The sequence below is a fragment of the Nipponia nippon genome, unplaced genomic scaffold (genome assembly GCF_047370975.1).
Source record: "Nipponia nippon isolate SJK-2023a ecotype South Korea unplaced genomic scaffold, ASM4737097v1 scaffold_41, whole genome shotgun sequence".
Taxonomy (NCBI): Eukaryota; Metazoa; Chordata; class Aves; order Pelecaniformes; family Threskiornithidae; genus Nipponia; species Nipponia nippon.
This window is the reverse complement of record NW_028262360.1, coordinates 1,434,575-1,445,603: the sequence shown is the minus strand read 5'-3', so window position 1 is coordinate 1,445,603 and position 11,029 is coordinate 1,434,575. Positions and strand designations below refer to the sequence as shown.

The window sequence follows — 11,029 nt, the reverse complement described above, 5'->3', positions numbered from 1 at the left end:
TGCGGAGATGGGGGGATTTGGGGTGAAAAGGGGGCGGTTTGGGGATGACAGGCGGGGGTAGAGCGGCCGTGGAGGACCGTGGGGCACAGAGACAGTTCCTAGAGCGGCCGTGGAGGAGCGCGGCACCGCGGAGCGGTCCTTGCCTGGGCGTCGGGGGTCACGTGACACGCGGACCGCGCCGGGATTGGCCGTGCGCGGGTAGGACGGCGCATGCGCGGCCGGGGGCGGAAGCGGCGGGTACGGCGGCCAGCGCGGGCCATGGCGGGCTACGGGGTGGCGAACGAGCGGCTGCGGGTGCTGGAGGAGCTGGAGCGCGAGATCGGCGCCTCCCTGCAGAGCGCGGGTGGGCGGGGCGAGGGGCGGGGCCGCGAGGGGGCGGGGTCTTTGGGGGCCGCCTCTGTGTGGCTGGGGCTTATGGAGCGGGGCCTCCTCGGGGCGGAGTCACGTGGGGGCTGCGGGGCGGAGCCTCCGTGTGGGTGGGGCTTAAGGGGGCGGAGCCGGTGGGCGGGGCGTGGCATCCGTCTCCATGGTGACAGTGGGGGCGGGGCTTCTCCCCTTCTCTGGGGTGGGGTCAGGGGGTGTGGCCTGCCCTGGGGTCAGAGGTGAGGGGTCACAGTCCAGGCCTCGCCCTGACCCCAAGGCCCCTGGGGGGGTGCCCCCTGGCCGGGTGCCCCCTGGCAGGGGTCAGAGGTCACGGGTCGCGCCCCGCCCGCAGGCACGGTGATCCTGGAGCTGTCGAAGGAGAAGGCGGGGGAGCGGCTGCTGGAGCGCCAGGCCGCCCAGTTCAGCGCCGCCGTCCAGAAGGTCGAGTCCGAGCTCTCGGCCCAGATCCGCTACCTCACCCAGGTCAGGGGGCGGGGTCAGGGGCGGGGGCGGGGTCAGGGGCCACGGCAGCATCACCCCGCCCCTGCCCTCCCCAGGTGGCCACGGGGCAGCCCCACGAGGGCTCCAGCTACTCGGCCCGCAAGGCCTGCCAGATGGCGCTGAACCGCGTCGACTACGCCCGCCTGAAGCTGGGGGAGCTGGCGCGGGCCTGCGAGCAGATGCTGGAGTCCTGACGGGGGACGGCGCCGCAGGGGCTCCGACACAGGGACGGCACCGGCGCCGCGGGGACGGCACCGCCGTGGGGACAGCGCCGACACCGGGGACACGGGCACAGCCGCCACAGCTGCCCCCTCCCGCCACTCACGTGCCAGGGACACGCTAAGGACACGCCAAAATAAAGGGAAGCCGTGGCGGCCTTCAGGCCCGGGTGAGCCTGGCCGCGTCCCCTGACGCGCGTGTGCGCGGGCTGCCACCCCTCCGCCCTGCCCCCGCCCCCCTAAGCAGGCCCCGCCCACCCCACGGACACAGATTTGGGAGCAAAAGCGGCTGTTTAATCGCGGCAGGGGAGGGGGATGCTGGGGGGTGGGGGGACCTGGCTCGGAGCGGCTCACGCAGCGCAGCCCGGCTCCACGTCTGCGGAGCAGGAGAGGGGCGTCAGGGCCTCGGGCGGGGGGCCTGGCCCCCTGCCTCTCCCTGCCCCCCGGCAGCCCCCCCACCATGCCAGCACCCCCACCAGCAGGACCAGCCCCATGGCCAGCCCCACAGAGAGGGGGGCCAGCCCCACAGCAGGCGGTGGGGCCTGGGGGTCCTGCCCCATGGTTACCGACTGGATCCGGCCTGCGGGGGTGGGCAGCGAGGCCGGGGGGACCCCCGGGAGCTGCCCCCCAGCCCCATCTCGGTGGCCGTCACCCAGCCCCGAGGCTGGGGGGCCAGGCGGGGGGCAGCATCTCACTGTGGGGCTGGCTGGGGGTCCCTCTGGGGCTGGGGGGCTCAGTGGGGCCTGGCGGCCAGCAGGGGTGCTCTCTGGGGGCCCCTCCGTAGCCACAGGTTTGTCCAGGGGTCTGTCTTTAGCCGAAGGTCTGTCCAGGGGTCTGGCCGCAGCCAGGGGTCCATCTGGGGCTCTGGCTGTAGCCAGGGGTCTGGCCAGGGCTCTCTGAGGCGCTGGGGGGGGAGAGGAGGGGGGGGGGGGGGTGGGGGTGCCCCCCAGGCGTGGGGCAGCCCCGGGGGTCCCCCCACCCCCCAGCTGTGGGGCAGGGACCCACCTTGGCGCTCCCAGAGCTGCAGCAGCTCCACGACCCACGGCGAGTCCTGGAGCCCACAGAGCCGCTTGTGGCGCAGCACGAACCTGGGGGGGGCACGGGGCTGTTATGGGGCATGGGGGGGACGTGGGGGGCTGCTGTGGGGCACGGGGGGGACATGGGAGGCTGCTGTGGGGCATGGGGGCTGTTATGGGGCACGAGGGGGATATGGGGGGCTGCTGTGGGGCACGGGGGGGGGGGGGACATGGGGGGCTGCTGTGGGGCACGGGGGGATCCCTCCCATCTCTAGGACCCAGACCCCATCTATGGGGCAGGAACAAGCCCCGTCTATGGGGCCTGGGCCCCCCCGTCTGTGTGTCTGTCTGTCCGTCCCCCCACCAGTCTGAGCCTCCCGGACACCAGTTCCCAGTTCCTCTTTTCCCACTGGGTTGGGGGGGGGGGATGGGGTGGCAGCTGGGGGGCTCTATGAGGCTGGAGGCGTGGCTATAGGGCACGGGGGGCAGCTATAGGGCACTGGGGGGTGGCTATAGGGTGCTGGGGCCCCATGGGGCTGGGGGGGCTGAGGGCAGGGGCTGGGGGGCCCCGGGGGGGACGTGGGGGGCCCGGGGGACTTGGGGGTCCCTCACCTGCGGACGTGGTTGGGGCAGAGCTCGGCCCGCAGGACGTGGGGGGCCAGGGGGGGCAGGCGCACGGCGGGAGGGGGCTCCCGGGGCCAGCGGTGGGTGCAGGCACAGGCCCCCACCGAGCCCCCCACGTTCCCCAGCGCTGCGGGGGGGGGGGGGTCAGCGGTGGCACCGGCCCGGGACCCCCGGGACCCCCCAGCCCTGGCAACCCCCCCTCGCTCTGCCCCGGTGCCCGCCCCATGCCCGGCAGCCCCAGCCCCGGCACTCCTGGCTCTGCTCGCTCCCGGTGCCCCTGACCCCCGGGGTCCCGGTGCCCCCGACCCCCCCGGTGCCCCCGGTCCCGGTTCCCCTCCTTCTCCCTGGGGTCCCAGTGCCCCCGGTCCCGGTGCCCCTCGCCCCCCGGGGTCCCGGTGCCCCCGGTCCTGGTGCCCCGACCCCCCACGGTGCCCCTGACCCCCCCTGGTGCCCCTGGTCCCGGTGCCCCTCGCCCCCCGGGGTCCCGGTGCCCCCGACCCCGCCGGTGCCCCCGGTCCTGGTGCCCCGACCCCCCACGGTGCCCCTGACCCCCCCTGGTGCCCCTGGTCCCGGTGCCCCCGGTCCCGGTGCCCCTCGCCCCCCGGGGTCCCGGTGCCCCCGACCCCGCCGGTGCCCCCGGTCCCGGTTCCCCTCCTTCTCCCTGGGGTCCCGGTGCCCCCGGTCCTGGTGCCCCTCGCCCCCCGGGGTCCCGGTGCCCCCGGTCCTGTCCCCGCAGCCCCGATACCTCCCCAGGGCAGCAGCAGCAGCAGTAGCAGCCCCGTCTCCATGGCCCGGGTGGCACCGGGGGCACCGGGCGGGGGCGGCACCGGGAGCCCCGCCCGAGGGCACCGCCCAGGGGCGGCTCCGCCCCCCGCCCCGACCGGGACCCCCCCCCGGCACCGGCACCGGCACCGGGACCCCCGCCCAGGACCCCCCCCCCCCCCGAACCCGGACTCCCCCCCCGAACCGGGACCCCTCTCCGAGCCGGGAACCCCCCGAGCCGGGAACCCCCGGGGCACCGGGACCCCTCCGCCCCCCTCCCCGCTTTCGCTTTTGCTTTCGGTTTCCCAGCAGCCTGACGTCACGGCTTTCTCCCTGACGTCATGCCCCGCCCCACGGCGGCACGCCGGGCCCGGGGAGCAGCGGAGAGGGGGGCTCGATCCCGTGGCGGGCGGCCACCAGTGGGGTCCCAGGGCCCCGTACTGGGACCAGTCGCGTTCGGCGGCGTCACTGAGGGTCGGGAGCCGGGGATCACGGGCCGGCGGCCGTCAACGCGAGCCCACCGCGTGCCCGGGTGGCCGAGAGGGCCGCCGGCATCCCGGCTCGCACCGGGCTCCTCTCCGGGGGCTTTTCCACCCCGAATGACGCTGCGGTTCTGTGATGCCACCGGTGTGATGTCACAGGTGTGATGTCACGTGCGTGATGCCACGGGGAGGCCCCCGGGCGTGGGGCTGTAGCGTCCCCCGCGACCTCGTGCACATCATGGGGGTGGCTCTGAGCTCCGAGAGTTGCCCCCCAGGATGTCACGGGCGTGTGACGTCACACGGGCGTGACGTCACACGGGCGGTTTCGGGGCGAGGCAGGGCCAGGACGCCTGGGCGCCCGGGGCACCGCCCCCTCCTGCGCCCCCCCCAGCCCCGTCCCGGGCCCCGCCCCCTGCTGCGTTCCGGCCAATCAGCGCCGCCGGGGGGGGGGGGGGGCAGGGAGTGTGATGACGTCACAGCGACGCGGGAAACCCCCGGCCGGTGTTTGTTTACCTTTGAATCCACCCGGGCAGGAGGTGGCGGGCGGGGGGACCCGGGGGGCCCGGGGGTTGGGGGGCTCGGGGGACCCGGGGGGGTCAGGGGTACCGGGGTCTGGGGGCGGGGGGGACCCGGGGGGGTGCCCCGAGGTCGGGGGGGGGGGGGGGTGGCAGGGCCGGTTGGGGGGGCTGGAGTGCCGGGGGGGAGGTTGGGGGGGCCTGGGGCGGCCGGGTCTGGGGGGGCCGGGTCTGCGGGGGTCCGGGGGTGCCCGGTTTGGGGGTCTCCCCTGACCCGCTGCCCCCCCAGATGGAGTTCCTGACGGGGTACCGGGCGGAGCTGCTGGAGCTGGTGGCGCTGGTGCTGGGCTGGCGGCGGGGGGCGGGGGGGGGCCCCCCAAAACCGGGGGCCCTGCGGCGGCTGCCCCCCGAGCCGGGGCCCTGGGTGCTGCACGTGCTGCCCAACGCCCGCCTGGGGGTGGCCCTGCCCGCGGGGGGGGCCCGGCGGGGGGGGGGGCCCTGCGGGGACCCCCGGGGACCCCTCTGCGGGGACACGGCCCTGACGCTGCCCGACCTGCGCCGCACCCTGGCCTTCGTCAGCTTGGAGGAGGAGGAGGAGGAGGAGGAGGACGGTGGGACCCCCCCCGGTAATGCCCCCCCCGGGACCCCCAAAAGTGACCCCCGGACCCCGAAGCTGGTCCCTGAGCTCGGCTGGGAGCCCCCCGAGCCCCCACCCCGGACGGGGCCCTCATCCCGTGAGACCCCGAACCTGGCCCTGAGCTGCCCCGGGGGACCCCGAAATCCCGCCCTTGGGACCCCAAGCCTGACCCCAGAGACCCCACAATCCCCCCCCAGGACCCCAAGCCTGACCCCAGGCGTGACCCTGAACTTCACCCTGGGGGGTCCCGAACCTGAGCCCAAAGGGATCCCTGGGTCCCCCCCGTGGGACCCCCAAGATTCCCCCCGTGGGACCCTGAACCTGAGCCCAAAGGGACCCCAGGATCCTCCCCCCCATGGGACCCCAAATCTGACCCTAGTCCTGACCCCAAGGGGCTCCCAACCCCACCGAGCCTGACCCTGAACTTGACCCCGAAGGGACCCCATGGGCACCCAGGGTGACCCCCTGACCCCCCAGGGATCCCGGCCCCCCCTGACCCCCCGGCCCCCCGACCCCCGTCCCCAGGCCCGGTGCTGGTGGTGACGCGGGTGCTGCTGCTGACGGATGCCCGCGGGGTCCCCCTGGGCTTCGACTTCGAGCTGGGGTCCCCCCGCGCCCCCCCCGCGCCCCCCCCAGCCCGCCGGGCCCTGGCCCTGCTCTGCCGCGCCATGGGGTGCCCCATGGCTGGGGGGCCCCCCCGCCGCCCCCGCCAGCTCGCCGTGGGGGACGCCGGCCTGCACGCGTGAGTGACCCCCGCCACCTTTCGGGGTGCTCCCCCGCATCACCCCCCCGGACACGCGTCCCCTCCCGGGGTGCCCCCCCCCGTGTCCCCCTGTGACCCCCCCGTCCCTCCCCAGCACCCTGCAGCCGGCCGCCGCGCGCCTGGGGGTGACACTGGTGGGGACCCCCCCGCGGGGCTGGGGACCCCCCCCCAGCCTCGGCCCCCCCACGCTGCGCTCCCGACTCTGCCACGCCTGCGGGGGGCTCGCCAGGACCCCGCTGCCGTGGTGAGGGGGCTGGGGGCTGGGGGGGCAGTGGGGGACATTGGGGGGACGGGGGCTGGGGGGCAATGGGGGCCCGGGGGGCAATGGGGGACATTGGGGGGCCGGGGGCTGGGGGGCAATGGGGGCCTGCGGGGGCAATGGGGGACATTGGGGGGCCGGGGGCTGGGGGGCAATGGGGGCCCGGGGGGCAATGGGGGACATTGGGGGGCCGGGGGCTGGGGGGGCAATGGGGGCCTGCGGGGGCAATGGGGGACATTGGGGGGCCGGGGGCTGGGGGGGCAATGGGGGCCCGGGGGGCAATGGGGGACATTGGGGGGCCGGGGGCTGGGGGGGCAATGGGGGCCCGGGGGGCAATGGGGGACATTGGGGGGCCGGGGGCTGGGGGGCAATGGGGGCCTGCGGGGGCAATGGGGGACATTGGGGGGCCGGGGGCTGGGGGGGCAATGGGGGCCTGCGGGGGCAATGGGGGACATTGGGGGGCTGGGGGGGCAATGGGGGCCCGGGGGGCAAGTGGGGGGCAAGGGGGGGGCAGGGGTGCACAGTGGGGGCTCCGGGGCACCCGGGGGGGACAGGGGGTGCCTGGGGGATGCAGAGGCATGGGGGGGCATTGGGGTGTGGGGGGTGCAGGGGGCCCCCCAGTGCTGACCTCCCCCCCCGGCACTGTGCCGGGCCGGGCTGTCCCACTCCGAGGGGCCGTGGGGTGCATTGGGGTGCAGGGGTGTTTGGGGGTGCACAGGGGGGTTTGGGGATGCAGAGGGGATTTGGGGGGGGTGCAGGGGGGTCCCGCCCCCCCCACTGACCCCCCCCCGCAGCCCGCAGTGCCGGGCCGTGCTGTACTGCTCCGAGGGGTGCCGGGCGGCCGAGGCTCTCGGGGTGCACCAGGGCTGGTGCCGCCAGCTCAGGGGGTTCATGGGGCGCGCGGCCGCCCTGGCGCAGCTGCCCTTCACCTTCACCGCAGGTGGGGGCCGAGGGGGGGCTGGGGGGGGTGCAGTGAGGGTGGGTTTGGGGGTGCAGTTGGGAGGGGGTGGGGGGCAGCGGGGTGCTGGGGGTGCAATGGGGTGCTGGGGGGTGCGGTAGGGTCGCGGGGTGCAAAGGGTGCTGCAGGGCACAGCAGGGTGCTGGGGGGTGCCGGGGGTGCCATGGGGTGTCCGCTTGCCCCCCCAGAGGTGACGAGCGAGACCTTCGACAAGGAGCGGTTCCTGGGGGCGCGGGGGCTCACCCGGGGGGGCTGGGCCCACCTCAGCATGCTGGTGCGGGCCCCCGACTACGGCGTGGGGCTGGGGGGGGGGAGCCCCCCCCTCGGGACCCCCCCCGGTGAGTGGCTGCGGGGGGACAGATGGACTGGGGAGCGCTGGGGGGGCAATGGGGTGTAATTGGGGGGCTCGGGGGGGGGGGACTGAGGGGCAATGGGGGGTAATTGGGGGGTTCTGAGGGGCAAGAGGGGGTAAGTGGGGGGGTTCGGGGGGCAATAGAGAGTAATTGGGGGGCTCAGGGGGGGTCTGGGGGCTTGGGAGAGCAATGGGGGGCACTGGGAGAGCACTGAGGGCGTAACTGGGGGCTGGGGGGATCTGGGGGGCACTTGGGGGGATCGAGGACTTGGGGGGTAATTGGGGGGCTCTGGATGTTATTGGGGGGTCTGGGAGGTACTGGGGGGGCTCTGGGGGTGCTGGGGCCAGGGAGGTCGCTGATGGCCTGTGCCCCCCCCCAGACCTCCCCTTTGAGGGGCTGCTGCCAGCCGGGGAGGTGGCGCTGCCCCCCGCCCCCCCCGAGCCCCCCCCGCCCAACGGCTTCTTCAGTGAGTGCGGGGGGCACGGGGGGTCGGGGTGCGATGGGGCTTCACGGGGAGACGCTGGGGTGCGAGGGGGGGCGGTGGGGGGTGCAATGGGGGGTTCCTGGGGGTGCACAGAGTGCCCTGAGGGCTGCTGTGGGGGCCATGGGGTGGCACAGGGGGCTGGGGGGGCTGAGGGGGGTTGTGGGGGGTTGTGGGGTGGTGCTAGGGGCCGGGGGGGCTGGGGGGGCCTGAGGGGGGCTGAGGGGGGGTGGGGTGGTGCAGGGGGCCGGGGGGGGGCTGGGGGGGCTGAGGGGGGGTGGGGTGGTGCAGGGGGCCGGGGGGGGCAGGGGGTGCCGTGGGGTGCAGCCGGGTGCCTGCCCCCCAGGCTCCTGGCAGCAGTACTACGCCTGGCGGGGGCTCCCGCTCAGCTCCCCCCTGGCCGCGCTGCTCTCCTACCCCCTGAGCCTCTACTACGTCGTCACCAGCCTCGTGCCCCAGCACTGTGAGCCGGGGACTGGGGGGACTGGGGGGACGGGGGGCACTGGTGCGGGGGTGACCCGGGGGGTCAGGGGTCCCCCTGCAGAGCCCCCCTGGCAATGGGGGTCCCCTTTGGGGGTCCTCACCTGAGGTGCCCTTTGGGGGGTGCCCTGGGGGGGTCCCCTTTGGGGGGTGCCCTGGGGGGTCCCCACTGAGGGTCCCTCGGCGTCCCCCAGTCCCGGAGCTGAACATCCTGAGGAAGCGCTCGCTGCGGGTGCAGGTGGAAGAGAGCGGCCGGGAGCTGCAGCTGGTCGGGCTTTTCTGGGTGAGCACTGGGGGGACTGGGGGGACCGGAAAGGACTGGGAGCACTGGAGGGATTGGGAACACTGTGGGGACTGGAAAGGACTGGGGAGACTGGTAGGGACTGAGAACACTGCGGGGACTGGAAAGCACTGGGAGAGACTGAGGGGACTGGGAGCACTGGGAGGGACTGGGATGGGTGGGCAGAGGTGCTGGGGTCTGTCAGAGGGGTTGGGGGGCTCCGGGGGGGGTCAGAGGGGTCGGGGGTCTCACCCCCCCTGTGCCCCAGGAGCTGTCGGTGCTGCTGCCCCGTGTCTCCCTGGAGCTGCTGTTCCTGGGGGGCTCCGTGCCCCCTGCCCTGGACGGGCGCCGGTTCCTGCTGCACCGCACGGTGGGGGCCTTGGGGGGTCATGGGGGGGTCATGGGGGGCGGGGGGCCATGGGGGGTGGGGGAGGCCATGGGGGAAACATGGGGGGGGCGGGGGGGCCTTGGGGGGGCATGGATGGGGTGGGTTGGGGGGAATGGGGGGGGTGCCATGGGGGGCACAGGAGCACTTTTGGGGAGGGCAAAGGGGGCCTGGGGCAGTCGGGGGGGCAGTTTGGGGGTGCTGGGGGCAGTTTGGGGGTGCTGGGGGGGCCGTGACCCCCAGCCGAGTTCCTGATGCCCCCCCCCCCCCAGGAGGTGCAGGAGCTGCTCCCAGGGACCCCCCCAAAGGGGGGGGGGCCCCGGGGGGTGCAGGTGGGGTTCAGCACCCGCCCCGGCCCCCGCCCCGACCTCGTCATCGGTGAGCGGGGACGCGGGGGAGCAGTAGGGTACAGGGGGCGAGGGGCGATGGGGGGGCACGGGGGCGCAGTTGGGGGGTGCGGTTGGGGGGTTCGGGGCAGTTGGGGGGTGCGGGGGGCAGGGGGGGCGGTTGGGGTCATGGGGGATCTCTGCGTTCCCCCCTCCAGGGTTCAACCCTGGCTTCGCCCTGAAGGAGTCGTGGCTCAGCACCCTCCCGCGCCTGCAGGTTGGACCCTGGGACCCCCAAAACCCCCGGGGACCCCCTTAATATCCTCCAGCACCCCAATACCCCCTAGGGACCCCCTAACCCCCCTGGGGACCCCCTAACCCCCCCAGGGTCCCCCATAACCACCGGGGAGCCCCTTAATACCCCCCGACCCCAACCCCCCCAGAAACCCCCGGGGAACCCAATGACCCCCCTGGGGACCTCAGTAACCTCCCAGAGCCACTCCTACCCCCCCACAACCCCCCAGGGTCCCCAGGAACCCCCAAGGAGCCCCCTGATACCCCCGGGGACCCCAATACCCCCCAGCACCCCAACGCCCCGGGCTCCTGGGGGTGGGGGGGCCCCGGTCTGAGGGGTCCCGGACACCGGGGTCCCCCCGGGTGGGGGCGGGGCGGTGCCAGACGCGGGGTGTCGCCCCCAGGCGCAGCGGGTGCCCGCCTACTTCGCGGAGGGGGGGGAGTACGGCTGTGCGGTGGCGGGGGCGGCCGTGGGGGCGGCCACGGGGGGGGGCACCGGCCCCCCCGTCCTCAACCCCTTCCGCTGCCCCTTGCGCCGGCCCGGCCTCGACAATGCCCTGCCCTGGTGAGCCTGACCCTGACCTGACCTCTGACCCCGACCTGACCCTGACCCGACCCGACCCTGACCCAACCCCGACCCCTGGCTTCACCCCAAGCCCTGCCCTGGTCTTTGGCCTGACCCCTGAGCCGACCTCTGACCTGACCCTGACACCTGACCTGGCCCTTGACCCTGACTTGACCCCTGACCCCACCCCAAGCCCTGGGCCAACCTCTGACCCCACTTTGACCCTTGACCTGATCTTTGACCTGACCCCTGACCTCTGAACCCGGAGTCAACCTTTGACCTGACCCTTAATGCTGACAGGCCTGACCTTTGACCCAGCCTTTGACCCTGACTGCAAGGGCTGCCCTGACCTCTGACCCCAGCACCTGACCCCTGACCCAAGCTGACCCTGACCGCAACCCCCGGCCCCCTGCTGACCCCACCCCCCAGCCCTGACCTCTGACCCCACTGACCTCTGCCCTTTGACCCCAGGTATGCCAACGCCTTCATCTTCCAGCTGCTCTACAAGGGGGGGGCAGGGGGGCCCCGTCCCCCCCCGCGGCCGCCGCCCCCCGCCCCGCCCCCGCCAGCCCCCCCGCCCGCGGCGCCGCGACAAGCGCCCGCCCCGCCCCCCCCGCCGCTGAGCGGGGCCGAGGCGTCGGGGGGGGGTTGATTAACGGGAGCGATTAACGGGGGCAATAAAGGTGTGGTGCAGCCGCAGACGGAGCCTCCGTGAGCCCCCCTCCCCATAGCCCCCAGCCCCCGGCACCTGTGTCCCCCCAGTGCCT

At 75.2% G+C, this 11,029-nt stretch overlaps 3 protein-coding genes across 5 annotated transcripts; 2 read left to right on the top strand and 1 right to left on the bottom strand.

The window, feature by feature from the left end:
- Window positions 1–29: 29 nt before the first annotated feature.
- MED11 (mediator complex subunit 11) lies at window positions 30–1,245 on the top strand. Of its 2 annotated transcripts, none has more exons than XM_087777743.1 (3): window positions 30–237; window positions 716–846; window positions 921–1,245. In XM_087777743.1, the coding sequence occupies exons 1-3, from the start codon at window positions 45–47 to the stop codon at window positions 1,056–1,058; spliced, it is 462 nt and encodes a 153-aa protein (XP_087633869.1). In that variant the 5' UTR covers window positions 30–44; the 3' UTR covers window positions 1,059–1,245. The 2 variants fall into 2 exon arrangements, with proteins under 2 accessions (XP_087633869.1, XP_087633870.1); XM_087777744.1 differs by having other exon boundaries at window positions 190–343.
- A 184-nt stretch (window positions 1,246–1,429) lies between these two features.
- CXCL16 (C-X-C motif chemokine ligand 16) lies at window positions 1,430–3,613 on the bottom strand. Its single transcript, XM_087777741.1, has 4 exons — window positions 3,468–3,613; window positions 2,711–2,849; window positions 2,088–2,170; window positions 1,430–1,986 (listed from the first exon to the last, which is right to left on the bottom strand). Exons 1-4 carry the CDS (start codon window positions 3,508–3,510, stop codon window positions 1,433–1,435), a joined length of 819 nt encoding a protein of 272 aa, XP_087633867.1. The 5' UTR covers window positions 3,511–3,613; the 3' UTR covers window positions 1,430–1,432.
- Window positions 3,614–3,688: 75 nt separating this feature from the next.
- Window positions 3,689–10,944, top strand: ZMYND15 (zinc finger MYND-type containing 15). Of its 2 annotated transcripts, none has more exons than XM_087777734.1 (14): window positions 3,689–4,125; window positions 4,771–5,107; window positions 5,644–5,860; window positions 5,976–6,125; window positions 6,935–7,080; window positions 7,287–7,436; window positions 7,831–7,917; window positions 8,279–8,395; window positions 8,607–8,695; window positions 8,961–9,062; window positions 9,350–9,455; window positions 9,622–9,680; window positions 10,102–10,262; window positions 10,734–10,944. In XM_087777734.1, exons 1-14 carry the CDS (start codon window positions 3,826–3,828, stop codon window positions 10,912–10,914), a joined length of 2,202 nt encoding a protein of 733 aa, XP_087633860.1. In that variant the 5' UTR covers window positions 3,689–3,825; the 3' UTR covers window positions 10,915–10,944. The 2 variants fall into 2 exon arrangements, with proteins under 2 accessions (XP_087633860.1, XP_087633861.1); XM_087777735.1 differs by lacking the exon at window positions 3,689–4,125 and adding an exon at window positions 4,487–4,502.
- Window positions 10,945–11,029: the final 85 nt, after the last annotated feature.

Bases quoted from the DNA above. Each gene is read 5' to 3' on its own strand.
- MED11 (XM_087777743.1), top strand. From the start codon at position 45: ATGACAGGCGGGGGTAGAGCGGCCGTGGAGGACCGTGGGGCACAGAGA. The intron at 238-715 runs GTACGGCGGCCA...CCCCGCCCGCAG, and splicing joins GCCGGGGGCGGAAGCGGCGG to GCACGGTGATCCTGGAGCTG. The intron at 847-920 runs GTCAGGGGGCGG...TGCCCTCCCCAG, and splicing joins AGATCCGCTACCTCACCCAG to GTGGCCACGGGGCAGCCCCA.
- CXCL16 (XM_087777741.1), bottom strand. From the start codon at position 3,510: ATGGAGACGGGGCTGCTACTGCTGCTGCTGCTGCCCTGGGGAG. The intron at 2,171-2,710 runs GTGAGGGACCCC...TGCCCCCCCCAG, and splicing joins TGCCCCAACCACGTCCGCAG to GTTCGTGCTGCGCCACAAGC. The intron at 1,987-2,087 runs GTGGGTCCCTGC...CTCCCCCCCCAG, and splicing joins GCAGCTCTGGGAGCGCCAAG to CGCCTCAGAGAGCCCTGGCC.
- ZMYND15 (XM_087777734.1), top strand. From the start codon at position 3,826: ATGCCCCGCCCCACGGCGGCACGCCGGGCCCGGGGAGCAGCGGAGAGG. The intron at 5,861-5,975 runs GTGAGTGACCCC...GTCCCTCCCCAG, and splicing joins GGGGACGCCGGCCTGCACGC to CACCCTGCAGCCGGCCGCCG. The intron at 7,437-7,830 runs GTGAGTGGCTGC...GCCCCCCCCCAG, and splicing joins CCCCCTCGGGACCCCCCCCG to ACCTCCCCTTTGAGGGGCTG.